General features: G+C 32.7%; 1 protein-coding gene and 1 long non-coding RNA gene across 2 annotated transcripts; one reads left to right on the top strand and one right to left on the bottom strand.

Annotated features, from left to right (window-relative positions):
* Positions 1 to 2051: 2051 nt before the first annotated feature.
* On the top strand, positions 2052 to 10604 carry LOC127806943 (uncharacterized). Its single transcript, XR_008024536.1, has 5 exons — positions 2052 to 2163; positions 2860 to 2877; positions 3001 to 3065; positions 5787 to 5844; positions 10010 to 10604. It is a non-coding gene; the product is annotated as an uncharacterized LOC127806943 (long non-coding RNA).
* Positions 5028 to 7173, bottom strand: LOC127806941 (NADPH-dependent oxidoreductase 2-alkenal reductase-like). Its single transcript, XM_052344565.1, is given in 5 exon segments — positions 5028 to 5511; positions 5825 to 5907; positions 6081 to 6278; positions 6281 to 6451; positions 6618 to 7173. Coding segments are annotated over 5 exon segments (1068 nt in total). The 5' UTR covers positions 6855 to 7173; the 3' UTR covers positions 5028 to 5132.
* Positions 10605 to 15695: the final 5091 nt, after the last annotated feature.

Genomic DNA, 15695 nt, shown 5'->3' with positions numbered 1-15695 from the left:
TCAATAATTAAGATACACTCATACTGAAATTTAAATTAATGTTACTTATTTAAAGCGCAGCTTTCTTTGGGAATCATTGGCGTCGGACACTGTCCTTGTCTTAACCCAAGATTAGATTTAGCTACTCATTTCCATTTAAAAGTTAATTGACATGAATTTAAATGACGTAATTTAAATAACAGAATTTAAATGACAGGAATTAAAATAGAAGAAACTAACCGGCCATTTAGGCGGTAGATAATTAAAATACAAGAATTAAAATTGCAAGAATTTAAAGGCATAAACTAACCGTCCATTTAGGCGGTGAACAATTAAATGACAAGAATGAAAATTGCAGAAATTTAAAGGCACAAATTAACCGACCATTTAGGCGGTGAATAATAAAGTAATAATAAATGACATAAGAATTTAAAAGAAGAAAGGAAGGAAGTAAGATCACAAGAGAGAATACTAAAGAAAAGGGGAAAGAACAAGAACAATTCTCAAAGAGAGAATTATAAGGAAACAACTAAACTTTGATTCAAGAATAATAATCACACTTACAAATGCAATCAAGTGATCTATTTATAGGCCACAAGATGCAATACAAACCACACAATTTCAATTATTCAACTAGACATAATTATATCTAATGGGCACTCACACACTTAAAGTTAAATGGATTTTAGCTATAATACACACCTAATATTAAATGGATTTTAGCTAAAATACATACCTAATAAAGCATTCATAAAGTTAAATGGATTTTAGCTATAATATCCACCTAATAGTTAAATGGATTTTAGCTAAAAAACACACCTAATAAAGCTCTCACATAAAAAATAAAAATAGATTTCTATAAATTGGTTTTTAATCTTCATTAGGATTAAAAATAATCCTTGGGCCTTCTCCAAATAAAATTCAATAAGATTGCAAATCACTAACCTGCTGTTGAAGGGCAAGAATCTGGGATATACAACCATAGACAGGGTCCTAAATCCAGGCTTGACCTTCAAATAAGAATGTTATAACAACTATAAGCCAGTTACTTACCGGTAGATGGGCCAAGGGAATGGAGACATTTTTGGTATCAAAAATGCTGTGGATGGTAGCAAAATAAGTGGATCCTTCCTCATGACAGAAATAAGGAGCAAAAATACAAAATGGGGTACACTATCTTCTTAAAACTCTGCAGGTACCACATCGAAACGGGTCAAACCTTGGCATGATAGATCTCAGTCGGGTCGATGGATCTGGAAGATAGAGCAGATTTGGAAGGCAACCGGTGGATCTCGAAGGCGATGCAGATCTGGAAGGCGGTGCCGGATCTAGGCGGAGACAACTTGAGCAGGCTTGGGCCGGTGGATCTGGAAGGTGCACGGCGACCAAGAGTGATCGATGGATTTGAAAGGCAATGGATCTGAAAGACGGAGCAGATCTAGAAGGCGATCGATGGATCTCGAAGGCGACCGGTGTATCTCGAAGGCGATCCAGATCTGGAAGACGATGCTGCACGATCTGGAAGGCGATGCTAGTGGATCTAGAAAGTGGTGCTGGTGCAAATCTAGAAAGCGATCGGTAGATCTCGAAAGCAATGCAGATCTGGAAGGTGACTGGTGGATTTCAAAGGCGATGTAGATCTGGAAGGCAATCAGTGGATCTCAAAGGTGATGCAGATCTGGAAGACGATGTTGTACGATCTGGAAGGTAGTACTGATGGATTTGGAAGGTGGTGCTGGTGCAGATTTGGAAGGTGGTGTTGGTGGAGTGAGAGAGAGAGTAAGATGGAGAGGAAAGAAGAAAATAAAAAAATATTTTAAATAATTAATAATATATTAATTATTACACTTAGTGATATTTTTTGTGATTTATATACGTGTGTGTAGAACATCAAGCTCTGTTCTTTTGATATATATGTGTGTGTAGAATCATCCTCACTCGATGAGACAAAAAATAATAATAAAAAAATAGTATAGTGATGATAGGCAGCAATAAAGAAAAGGCCATAAATGGTGGAAGCATAGTGATGATAAAGGTCAAGCTCACGCACAGGGCTTAGCTGTAAAGCCCCTACTCTCATTACTCCACTCCTCTGTTAAAGAAAGGGAAAGTTGTGTGGTTTATTGGGTCAACCATGGCTCCTTCTGGGAAGGCTTCTGCGTTCTACCGCGAGGGAAACGACTGGTATGCCCTCTGTCCCAACTCCTTTTCTCAATTCTTTTCATTTAGCTTCAAATCTTACAAGTTACAATCGATGCTATTACAAGTTACTCCTTTTCTCAATTCTTTTCATCTGCACAAGGTTAGTGTCTCTGTGTTATCTTTTAAACATGGAAATATATGCTATTAAGGATGTTAATCTTCTTTGTTGGTTCACCTTCCAAAATTTTGTATTGCACGGAAATATTTCATAGGAGTCATTTTTTTATCTCCGCTTCAAACCCTATTTATGTCTATTTTTTTAAAAAAAAATATCCGTTTCCACGTTTCCGTTTCTTATCAAAAGCGTTTTTTATTTCCGTATCCGTGTAACATAACCAAAATTTTTGGGATGAGCCTTTTGTAGATTTTTCCTTTCTTTAGATTCTTGCATTTTCTGTTCTTGCTAATTGTGCATGTTTCTGGTCTACAGCACACTTCACCCAAAAAATAAAAAATGAAAACTTAATTTTGTATTTATAATTGTTAGATTTATAATATATCAAACATTCACCAAGCTTTTGCCAATTACCTGACTGCTAGTTACCGCCATTGTGGTAACATCTCCTCTACTTATCAAAGTTATTGAAATGTCATCAATTGCTTTAGGTAATGTTTATAATAGAAAGTTAACGAATTTAAATTGTGAAAATGTTTATAATTTGTTTTTTGTATTTGCAGGTCATTTGTAAGCTATAGGTAATTTTTTTTAAGTAAAATTGATTTTTATAATATTCTAACTTTTTATATAATTTAATTAATTTTTTGAAAGTCTAATATTTTTTAATAATTTTATATAATTAATTGTTCTTTATTTTGCAGCTCATTAACGGGCCTTTGGGCAATCTCACCCTATGAAATTTTAAGGGTCAAATCTTCATTTCCAGGTTATAATTTAATTTGTTTTTTATTAATATATTTTTTCTTATAATATCAATAAAAATGTTATTTTTTGTTCTTTGAAATTATATTATAATATTTTTGTGTTTTTTTTTCTTATAGGGGTATAGTCAGTCAGAGGGGACACTCTACCGAATATTTCCTAGAAATTATATTAAATAAAGAATATAATTAATTAAATATTTTTTAGTAATTATTTAATTATAAATAAAAATTTATTTTTATTTTGGTTGAATATTAATTTTTAATTTATAAATAAAATTTTATAATTTGTATATAATTCTCGTTTTAAATTATATTAGAATAAAATTATTTTAGATTAATTAGGTTAATTTAATAATTAATCTAAAAATATATATTTTTAATTTTTTAAAATTAAAAATATAAATTTTAGGGACGGCCAGCATTGTCATCACCAATGGATTAACTTTAGTGATGACCAACATCGTGTCTCTAATGGGTTAACTTTAGTGACGACCACGTATGACTTTTCATTAGTGATGGCCAAGATTATGGCCACTAATTACATTAGTGACATACGTGGCCGTCAGTAATGGATTGCCATTAGTGACGATCAAAATTATGGTCACTAATTACATTAGTGACGGTCATATATGGCTATCACTAATAGGCTAACTTTAGTGACGACCACATATAACCGTTACTAATGAGTTAACTTTAGTGACAACCAGCTTTATCGTCACTAATTACATTAGTGACGATGGCATTAGTAGCGACTTATGACGGTCTGTCTGGTCGTCACTGATACTTTTAGTGACGACATTTTGGGTTTTTAGTGATGACCCTAACCTCCACTAAAAACCTTATTTCTTGTAGTGAAAGCACCAAACTGCAAAAATCACAACAGACCATACCACATTTTGTTGTGCAGTCCGATGCGATTTTTGAGCACCAAACCAAATCACAAGGTCTAGTTTAATGCCCTGTATGTGTGATTTGATGAATTAAATGCCCTCTAAAACACTCAAATCGCATTATACCCACCCCTACCAAATGGCAAACAAAATGACCTCCATAATTAATAAGCATGGTGCAACAAGAAGGGCTCAAACCTTTGAGCCCATGCCCGAACCATACCTAACCATGTCTTGGATAGGACACCCAACGAAAATTAAGCTTGGGTTATCCTCACATGAACTATAAAAGCCATTGGCTTTTCGAGGATAGGTAGGTATTAACTCCATTTTTACTTGTTACTTTGCTTATTTTTTTTTACCCGAGTACTACTTTGACTATCAGAATGTACATTGGGGAAGAATAACCCCAAGTTGCAAGAAATTAGTTGGTGTTAGCATGGGTCCCCTTCTTCAACATCAATTACACAAAAATCGTATTTTGATAAATTAAACCAAATAAAAGAGTTTGGAAGAAAATGCGAGACAACTAGATATAAATATTTTTAAGTTCGCTTAAGAAAATAATCTCTAGTGAATTTAGAAAAAATAAACAACAAAAATGGAAGGCTAACCGAATGAACATTTTGAAAACAATATGAAATTAGCAAGGACTGGTGATGCATGACTTTTGCAAAAATAAAAAATTTAAAAAAATCCAAATTATGATGTGAAAATATGCTCTAAAGAAAGGAGTGTTTCACTGTCCCTCTTGCCACTAAGCCAAATGTTGGAAGTGGCCTCTTAATTTTTAAGGTAACTTATACTTGACACCTTTGATATCTCACTAAATTATAGAATGTACCCTCCACATCTTAAAAATTACATTAACATATCCCTCGATCAAATAATTGTTAAGGAATCCTTCTAGTTTTATAAAATTTTATGAGTACTTGGTGTAACAAATATCTATAAATCTAACCCTAAAAGATAAAGTAATATAATTTTTTTGAACAATAGGAATAAGATAGTATTTTTTTTAAAAATAAGTATACCCTTTGTATTTGTATCAAATCTTAAAGATACAATGTATAATTTACTCTATTTCATTTTCTCATAATTCAAGGTACTCCATAAAATTTTGGATATTTCATTCAAAAGGAATTTGGAATAAGGACAAACTATTACTAGAAAAATAACTTATGCATATTCAACATGAACAACCTTCTTTCCAACATTGTCACCAGAGAAAAGCCCCAAAAAAGCATTGGGGACATTTTCTAGACCGTGAGAAATGTCTTCAAGTACTTGAATTTTGCCATTCTGAAGATGATCGATTGTTGTCAAAATAAAATCTCCATGCACATTCTGGTGATCAACAACCAAGAATCCTTGAATATTAATTCTCTTGTATATAATGTCTAACATATCTAGTCTTGCTCGTTTTCTTGCATCAGTGTATTCAGCAATAGCACCGCACACAACAACTCTACCAAAAATGTTCATATTTGCAACTGCACCTTTAAGCATTTTTGATCCCACGCTGTCGAAATATATATCTATGCCGTTAGGGAAATACCTGTAAAATAGATATATCGTTTGGTTGATTAAGAATTACTTCTAAAAAAAAAAAGCCTCCTAGAACAATAATCTTAAAAAAGAAAACAATTCAACATCTAACTAGATCTTTTAGGAAACTTTGATGGTGTGTTAATTGTATATATGTGTGTTTGATTAGTGATTAGTAAAACTATTTTTCACAACAAAATTGTAAGAAATGGAATTGGCAAAAGTATTTATGTAATTATAGCTATTTGATACATTATTGAGGATAATTTTTTTGTTTCACCACAGGCCAGTCTTTGCCAAGAATGTTTGAGTAATCGACCAACCTTTTGAGAGCTGATTCCAGGTCAGTTTCTTCTTTGTAGTTAAATGCATCGTCAAAACCAAGCTTCTCTTTGAGCAAATCCACCTATAATTTAAGCTAACACAAACTTCATAATTTGGATGAAAAGTCTACTTGAATTCCATTTAATCTTGTAAAAATAAAATATATAATAAGCTTGATAAGAAAATTAAGCACCACAACAACTAGATGATGAAACTATATGTGATAAGATGGATACAAAAATATTTTTGGCAAACCTTTTGGTTGGTCCCAGCACAGCCAACCACATAGCATCCGAACAACTTAGCATACTGGCCAACCAAATTCCCGACGGATCCAGAAGCTGCAGAAACAAACACTTTCTCCCCCTTCTTCGGCTTACCCAATTGGAAAAACCCAGCATATGCTGTAAGTCCACTGAGTCCTGCAACGCCACATATGCAAAGATCGATGCAGGTATATGTGTTTAAGAGAGTGGAAGGCCCATGAGATTTACAGCATTCAGCATTTTCCCGCCTTTCACTATGCTATACTCTCCCCAGCTGATCACTCCAGAAACCAAATCATCCTTCTTGAAATCTGGGTGCCCAGAAGCCACAACTTTCCCCACTCCTATTGCGTCCACAGCCTGCCCAAACCCAAAAACATATCATAAACAACCCAAGTAGTAATCTTTCTTTCTTTCAAACCTATATATATTTGATACCTTTTTGGTGAGTACACGATGGACTCACCGGGTACGCCTGTCTAGTTATTGCACAAAAATTTATATAGGGACAGCAATACGTATGTACCTCGCCGGGAGTAATGGCAACGGCGAAAGCAGCGGCTTTCTGCGACGAACTGGAAGTCTTCATGCGATTTATCTGGTAAGGATCGATGGATAAGTAGAGGGTTTTGACGATGACATCGTTGGAGCGGGGCTCGACGGAGAGCGAAATTGTTTCGGTCTTGAAGTCGAAGTCGGACTCTTTCGGCGCTCCATTGATGTGCGTCTTTATTGCTATGTACCTGTTGGTAATAACCGCCATTGAAGAAGAAGAACAAGAAGAACAAGAATTAAGAGCTGGTTTGGTGAAAGTTTGGAGCCCTGCTGGGATCGATGGAGAAACTTTGTATGAATTTAGGGCTACATATATATATATATATATATACGTACCAAGTCCCAACCAGTCTAATTGGATACCAAAAAGAAAGAGAGGAGCATGTCCAGGAGCAGTTGAGAAGAGAGGAGGTTGAATTCTGCTAAACTACTCTCTCCCGTCTTCTTTTATTTTCCTTTCTAACTTCCCTTAATTCTGAAAATTCACCTATTGGATACCAAAAAGAGAATCTTAAATTAAATATGATCCTACCCTACCCGCATGTCCTAGAGAAATGTTTCGTTAATAGTCAATATATAGGAGCATACTATCTAGGCCGGCTCAAGACTAGGTGGGGTTTAGTAATTTTTTATTAATATAAATAAAAAATAAAAATTATTTTTTTATATTTTTAGATGTAAAAATCATTAATTAAATTTTTATATTTAAATTTAGAAAGTAAATCTTTTTTAATTGATAATATAGTCAAATTATTTAATCTTTTTCTCATATAATTAAACGTAAATAAGATTTTATTAATTTTAATTTAAAAAAATATTTCTACTGAAGCAACAAAAAAATAATTATTAAGATTCTATCCATGCATTTGAAAAGTAATTTTTTTTAATAAAATTTAGTATCACAAATGATATTTTTATTTCTATAGTTATAATTTCTTTTAAAATCTTTAATTCTGAAAATAAATCTAAACCATCAGTATTAGAGAGTATGTCGTTTTTTAAAAAAAATATTTAAATAATTTTTCTTTAAATTATGACAACACTTTAACTAGATAGGGTGTTACATGAACAATAGATCTATTACACATAATTTTTATGATATTTTAGAGGGGAAAAAAAAGGAAACCAGAAAGTAATAAGTAACGTGTCAAATGAGAGAAAAAAAGAAGGTAGAGGTAGGGTTTCTGTCTTTTATTAATTTAATTCCCCCTCTTCAAATTGAAATCCCATTTAAAATTCGCGTAGCCCCTCCCAATTATTCTCTTAATAATTCAAATATTACTATGCAATTTTACTATGTTCTACGCAGTGTGTGATTTCGGTCGCCACTTCTTACTGTGCAATCAATAATTGATTTCATATTATGCACTATATATTTCAACTATGCACTATGCAGGGGCCAATGATTAACTTTTGACCTATCAATTCCAAAGATATTTTGGGCACACGATATCAATACTAAACACAATACTATATGGTGTATGACTTTTTAGATTCACTACTCGTTAGCAATCAAATAACACCGAAACCCTTTTTCAATATCGGTCAACCCCTTAACCCATTACTGGAACTTCTCCAAATCTCGATATGACGTTCTGAGAATTTTTAAATAGAGACTAGCAGCGGTTTAAGACAATTTAGGTAGCAGTGAAGTCTCACTTCAAGTGAACCTATTACAGTTAATGATTATTGTGTGCTATAATCCTCTCATCACCTAACGTCCCGACTGAGCAAGAGCCATTGAATGACAAATTCACAAACTCGATAACTATGTGACAGACCTCATTAATGTAACTGATGACACTTTAAGAAATACATTTCCTGACTTTCAATCTGCCCTGGACAAGGACTGTCCTGTCACATGAATAGTCAATCACATAAGAAGTTCACCTCATCAAATACTGATGAGGGCGAGGAATCATATTCTCAACACCTGTCTCCATATACCAGCAATACAAAAACACATAAAGGAATGTTCCCACCTCTCAATTGAATGGTTCTGCTCATTAGCAAATGTCGCACACCAATACACAAAATAATCGTGTCGGTTCAAGTTTAAGGGTCAACACATCATTGCAACTTGATGACACGACCATTATCCACCATACCATGTGATTAGTCTGATGTTCTACCCTTGTGTTTAGTTTTGATGATGAAAAATAATACCTTGTTTTATCCCTAAGTCATGAGTCAAGTCTATGGTTTTCAACAAAAATCAATTTCAAATGATTTGTTAAAATGAAAACCAAAAAGATTTATCATTTTCTATATTAGTTGGAGATTTGCAAAGTCAAGTATTTAGTCTTAAAAGAATCTCCTAAAATGATTTTCAAATTAGCTTTGAAGTCGTTGGTCAACATAGAGCTAAAGTTGTTCTAAGGCAAAAGACCAACTTTAACATAAATGTGTTTGATGAAAATCAAATTTTAAGTATGAAAAATCATTTATATTAATCTCATACTTCAAAATAAGCTTTCATATTTTGAAACGTGCATAATAGGTTTTGGCTTGAAACTTAATCATATGAAAAATCCTTTAGTTCATGCATCATATCTTGAAACTCATTTTGATAACTTGTCAATATTTTTTCTAAGTCTGGAAGACTAGCACCTTATAAGGAGACATATATGAAAATGTTTTCTATTTAGAAAACTAACTCCCGGTAATTCAATAGCTAACATTCATTAGTGATAAATTGATTTTTTACGAATTTTTCAAGAAATAGAAAGTGTATATCTTGGAGGTGGTAAAATCGCAAAATCTTAAGTTCTTACTAAAATCCAAATTCTACTTTTTTATTCTTATGGATTTTGATTTTTTAGATATTTTTATTGAATCCAAATGGGGGTACTTTCTTATTTACATTTATGTATTAAAGTAAATGGAAGGTAAAATATAAATTAAATAAAATGAGGACATTTACTTAAACTAAAGAAATGTAAATATGTGGTGATGTTTTGTATTAATCAAGTGTGCTTCTACAGGTTATCTGTTAAGTTTTCAGATTTTTCAAGAAGATAGTCGACTATGTTGTTTAGTGCTGTCGACCATGCATAAGGATAGTCGACTATGCTTGTTTAATCTGTCGACTATATATGGCCTCTGTTGACTATATTTCATTCTGTCGACTATTGTGTAAGGATAGTCGACTATGATATTTCATCTGTCGACTATGTTTGTTCATGAATTTCAAAATTTTCTTTATAATTTTTGATCTGTCGACTATGTAAAAGGATCTGTCGACTATGAAATTTTTGTGTTATAAGATAGTCGACTATACTTTTCTGTCTGTCGACTATGGCTAATTTTATTTGATAAAATAGTCGACTAACCTATTTTCTCTGTCGACTATGTGTTTCGCAGAAAGCTTCCAACGGCTATTTTTCCAAATCCCAACGGCTCTAAACGGCTATATTTCTCTTGAACTTTGTGGGACACTTATATATACATGTTATGGATGATCAAGAGAAGGAAAATGGACGGGAACGAATTGAATTGAGCTTACATTTTATATTCATTTGTATTTACAATGTTCTGTGCTTTCATTATTATACTTTTCTCTCTAAGGCTTCGTTCTATTATTGTTAATACATTCATTTAAGCCTTGTTAAATCTTGAGAGACATTGTAACTAAGAGATTCATCTCTTAGATTCTCTCTTATTCTATATTTCTTATGCTTCCTAGTTTGTGTAGCTAGAGGGCCCATTTTGAGTGGAAGGTTTTGTATTTCCTAGCTAGGTGCTAGAGGGCTTGCTTGTATAAGTAAGAGGTTGTAATTCCTAGTCTTGGACTAGAGGATCTACTTGGTTTAAGTAGGGAGTTTTAGTGGATAGTTTGAAAAATCCTTAGTGAGGAGCTAAGGTAGTGGATTAGGCTTGGTTAAGCCGAACTACTATAAATCCTTGTGTTTTCTTATGCTTGTATTCTTTGATATATTTATCTTTTCAAACATTTCATTATTCCTCCTCGGTTCTCATATTTATCTTTGTTCATTTGTCATTTTTATGGTTTACGCTTTAAAACTCTAAAACCTCAATCTGTATCAAAAAGTTTTTATTTTAAGTTCTATCATTTAAGTTTTTAAAATAACCAATTCACCCCCCTCTTGATGTGTGCCATAAAACCTATTGTTCTAACATAGTCGTCAATGTCACATTTGGTTGCTCATTTTCCAATGACTACCCACAAGTCTACTGACGACATCTCATGTCATATGGTGTATGACACACCACCCTCCCATCAATATTCCCATATCGAACGAGATAGTAAATCATGTGTTAGTCCATACTCAATGACCGAAAATCCTTGGATAGTGATTCTCTTACATATAATGTCTAGCACATACAACGTCGCTCGCCTTCTTGTGCAAGTGTATTTAGTGATTACCCTACAAGTGGTAACTCTATCAAAAGTGTTCATATTTATGATAGCAACTTCAAACATTTCTAATCCCAATCCCATGTTGTCAAAATATATATTTATGTTGTAAAGAAAATACCTGTACAACACATATACCCATTTGATATTGTTATGAAACACTTTTATTGTCCTAAGAATCACGTATGTGAAAAACAACACTTTTATAACAATCATTTTCAAGAAAAAATAGCTCACATTTAACCAAATAATCTAAAACACATTTTTAGTGTTTGTTTTCTTTAATAGAAAGTGAGATTCCATTAGTAAAAAGAGAAAACAAACAACCAACAATGGGCTGGCTGTAAAGACTTGAGTGTAACTGCTATCCCAAAACCAAAAAATTAAGAAATAAAGTGCAAAAAATTAATAATAACATACCTTTTAGTCTTTTAATAATATTATTATTGATGGAGGATAAATAATCAATCTTAAAGTGTCACTTGAGACAAATATATAGATCACTAGATAAAAGAAATGTGGCAGGAACACCCAACAAAAATTAAGCTTGGGCTAATCCTTGCATGAACTATAAAAGCCATTGACTTTTCGATGATAGGTAGGCATTAACTCTATTTTTACTTGTTATCTTACTTATTTTTCTTACTCGAGTACTAATTTCATTGTCCGAATGTACACTGGGGAAGAATAACCCCAAGTTGCAAGGAATTAGTTGGTGTTAGCGTGGGTCCCATTCTTCAACATCAATTATATGTGTTAAATTAATGACTAAAAAATAGTGTTTTCACAATAAATTTTTTAAAAACAATATCAATAAAATTATTTATCTAGTTAAGATTATTTGATAAGTATTAATTTATCAGAAAACTTTACGACCCAAAGTTGAGTAATTAACCAACATTTTCAGAGTTGATTTTAGATTGGCTTTTTTTTTTTTTTTTCTTTTCTTGTAGTCGAATGCATCATCAAAACCAATCTTCTTTTTAAGCAAATCCACCTAGTATTCAAGTTAATGCACATATCATATTTGGATGGGAACTATATACATACACAATGTTTATAATTTTACGTTAACTTCACTTAATCTTGTAACAAAAATTCTGTTTTGACACTCATATTTTCCTAACACTTAGCTTTATTATTTTATATATTTGCATTGAGATTAGGGGTGTACAATCGGTTATAACCAAACCAAATCGATTGAAAATCATTAACCAAATCATATGTAATAACCGAACTGAACTGACCGACTAACCCTAACAAACCGAACTAAGACACACCTAAATCGTGATAACATAACCGAATAAAAAACTGAACTGGAACATAAAATAACCAACAGATCAAACATTAGTTCAGCCTTGTTGTTGTCGCCGGCCACCTAGCCGGCCGATAATTCTGATGATTGGAATCGATTATCGGATTTCCCCAACCACAGTGACCCACATACCCAAAAATCAAAAACATCTAATGGTTGGATTTTAGTAAATCTAGGTTTCAATGTAAAATAAAAATTGCCGAAAAACTTACCGAATGGGCCATCAGTGTCATCTTCGTCTTTGGCCTTCGTCTTCACCATCAGCAAGGAATGGTAAAGGGAGAGAGAAAGAACGAAAAGATGAGGTGAGAAGATGGCAAACACCGTCGGAATGGACGAAGAAAAGAAAAGAGTCAGAAAATAGATATCACACTATCGGCAACGGCATGGGATGGAGATGCTATTGGCGATGGCGAGGGATGGAGATTGGAGAAGAAGGGCCAGAAGGCTATCGCCTATCGGGATTCAGGTGTCGCGTGGGGTGTTGCGCCAGCATTGGGGGGTGGCCGGTTCGATTTGGTTTGGGGGTACACGGTTTGGTTTGATTTTTCGGTTATTTATATCAAAATAATCGAATTGAACTGAATAATTGATTTTTAGAAGAAAATATAACCGAATCGAACCAAACCAAACCGAACCATTTTCTATGAAAAATCGAACAAACTAACCGAGCTTGTAGGTTCGGTTCGGTTAATTTGGTTTACTCGAACTTCTGCTCACCCCTAATTGAGATGACGCATTGTACAAGACAATAATATAAAGCGGCACTAGAAGTGTCAAATTTAAATCTTCAAATAGTATTCTGATATAATAATTGGCTAATTAAACAACTCAATATATGTAGTCTAAACAATAGGGTAGATACGAATTTGAAGATATTCTCCTGATGTACCTAGATATCTTCTTTTTGCTAAGTAATCATCAACGCCTAAGTGTCTTTCAAACGACTAAGAATACCTTTGCTGAGATGACAACATTAATATTTTGATTTGGATCTCCAATGGCAAGTGATTATAGCTAAGCTCTAAAGGATAGTATGAGGTTATTTACAAGAGAATTTAAACTCGAGAGTTAAAAGAATTTATTTAGAAAACTACTATAGATGATTTTTGTAATTCAACAGCCCTTTGGTGTCTTATAGGAATGAGTTATTGTCACATAGTCATATTTATAAATGCTTTTTTATCAAGAGAAACAATAATAAATATATTTATGAATTTAATTTTACCACTAACACTTGATAGTAAAACATAGAAAAGGATAACATGTATCTGACAAAAATATATAAATCTATGTTAAAATTCGCCTAAAAGAGGTTTGAACCTTGATTGCCAAGGAAGTCATTGTATCTGTAACATCATAAATATTTTTAAAATAATTGAAAACTAAATAAATAAATCTAAATTTAATTTGGAGACAGTTGAGGGTTGTGGATCGGCAAGATTTGGGTGAGTGTGGTCCTTAAAGTTGATTGTGCTAATGGTGTGAAGACAATTAATATGAGTCTAATTAATGTCCCAAAACCTTGTAGAATCTTGAGAATAAATCTTTGGGACAATTAATTGGCAAAAATTAATTAAGTAGGAGTTCAAGAAAAAAAGCTTAATTAGAGAAAGTCTACAGGACGAAAGGAATGGATCAAATTGCCTAATGGGTTGAAGCGCAAGCGAGTTGGAGACCACTTGCAGCAGATCCTTCACCCACATTCTTCTTCTCTTATGTGTGTATGTATATATATTACACACACAAAAATTAAGTCTTCCTCCAAATTGGAAAGGAGACTTTTGAAAAAAATTGAAATCTTACTCCATCAATATAAAAAAGAAAAACAATTATTATCTTCCCAAGAGGTGGAGCGGTGCCTAAGTGCAGTTGGATATAAATAGTGGTTATGAGATTAGTCTTCCAATCTTTAGAAGAAAAAAAAAAGAGATCCAAGTGCGAGAGAAAGGGAATAAGGAGAGATAGCACAAGGAATAAGAAACAGCTTCCACTAAGATGATCAACTAGAAGTTGAAAGGTTAGGAAGAGCAAGTAAATATCTTTTCCAAAGAAATCCTAAAGTGAGGTATTCCAACCCACAAAACCCCTGTTTCGTGATTTTTTTTTTTTTTTTTTTTTGGTTGCATGAAATCGATTTGAAGATGTACTCCAATTGACTTTTCTTTTGCATCCATGATCAAGTATCCTCATGCTATTTTGACCTATTCCACTTAGGCTATATAGTTAGGAATCTTCCAAGAGGTACTTAGAACATTGGTCGAAAAATCTCTTGGAAGTATGTCGACACTGTTACAAGTGGCATTGTAAAGTAAAAATTTGTATCTTCTTTCATGTACACATGTTTTACAAATATTTTTAAGAATTTCTCACTTAGAAGATTTATCTTCAAGCTTAGGTTTATTTTCTTGAAATATTCAAATGTTCCAGGTGAGGTAAGTGGTTTTAAAGAAAATGAAATTCTCAAAGCATATTTTGTAGATGTTATGCATATTTTGTATGACAAATAAGAAGTATTTATAGGTTTTATTTGGTGATATCAGAATATATCTAGTATGCTAAACCTAATATACGAGGTAAATTTTCATTGGAGGCATATCGTTTCAATTCATAGAAAATAGATGGGCTTTACATTCACAATTTATATTATGGTGACTTTAAATTTTTTTTAAGGGATTCTAAAATTTCAAGTTGAAACACCTAAACAATTTTTCTTTTTTAAAAAAAAAAAAGATACAACAAAATATAATATTTCAAAACGAATAAAAAAAATTGGAATACTTATATAATATGAGTTATGAATGTAATGACCTGTAAGTGGGTCTAGGAGTTATAAATATGTTATTTATGGGTATTTTATTTTTGAGCATTGAAAATTTTGCCCTATTAGAATAAATGTGGAAAATATTTTTATGAGGTAAATTTATGTAAGTAAATTATGTGAATAAATTATAAATGTTGTTATCATAATTGATGAAAAGATGAGAAATAAAGGAAATAGAAATGTGTGAAAAGTCTAACCTAGTGGGCTAGAGTGGATGACTAAAATGGGTTAAGCCCAAGTGCAAGATGTATGGTATTTTAGTTAAGTAAATGAATGTATTAGGTTGCCCATGGGCCATCATTTTTAATTGGGCCCATGATTTGGATTTGGGCCATGCATTTATATAAGTTGAAAGAAATAAATGGAAAAGGAATGAAAGATGAAATGAGAAATTTTCAAAAATGGGCATTGGATATTTTGAATTGTGTGAGTGTGCAAGGTGGGTAAAATGGTAAAATTGCAAGGGGGTGGTTGGGATGGACGTGCAGCCCATTTTCCCCTCATACTTTCTCTTCTTTTGTTTCTTTCTCCA

Source organism: Diospyros lotus, chromosome 7 (genome assembly GCF_014633365.1).
Source record: "Diospyros lotus cultivar Yz01 chromosome 7, ASM1463336v1, whole genome shotgun sequence".
NCBI classification, from domain to species: Eukaryota; Viridiplantae; Streptophyta; class Magnoliopsida; order Ericales; family Ebenaceae; genus Diospyros; species Diospyros lotus.
The sequence above is the reverse complement of the archived record's forward strand: the minus strand, read 5'-3'. Positions and strand labels throughout refer to the sequence as shown.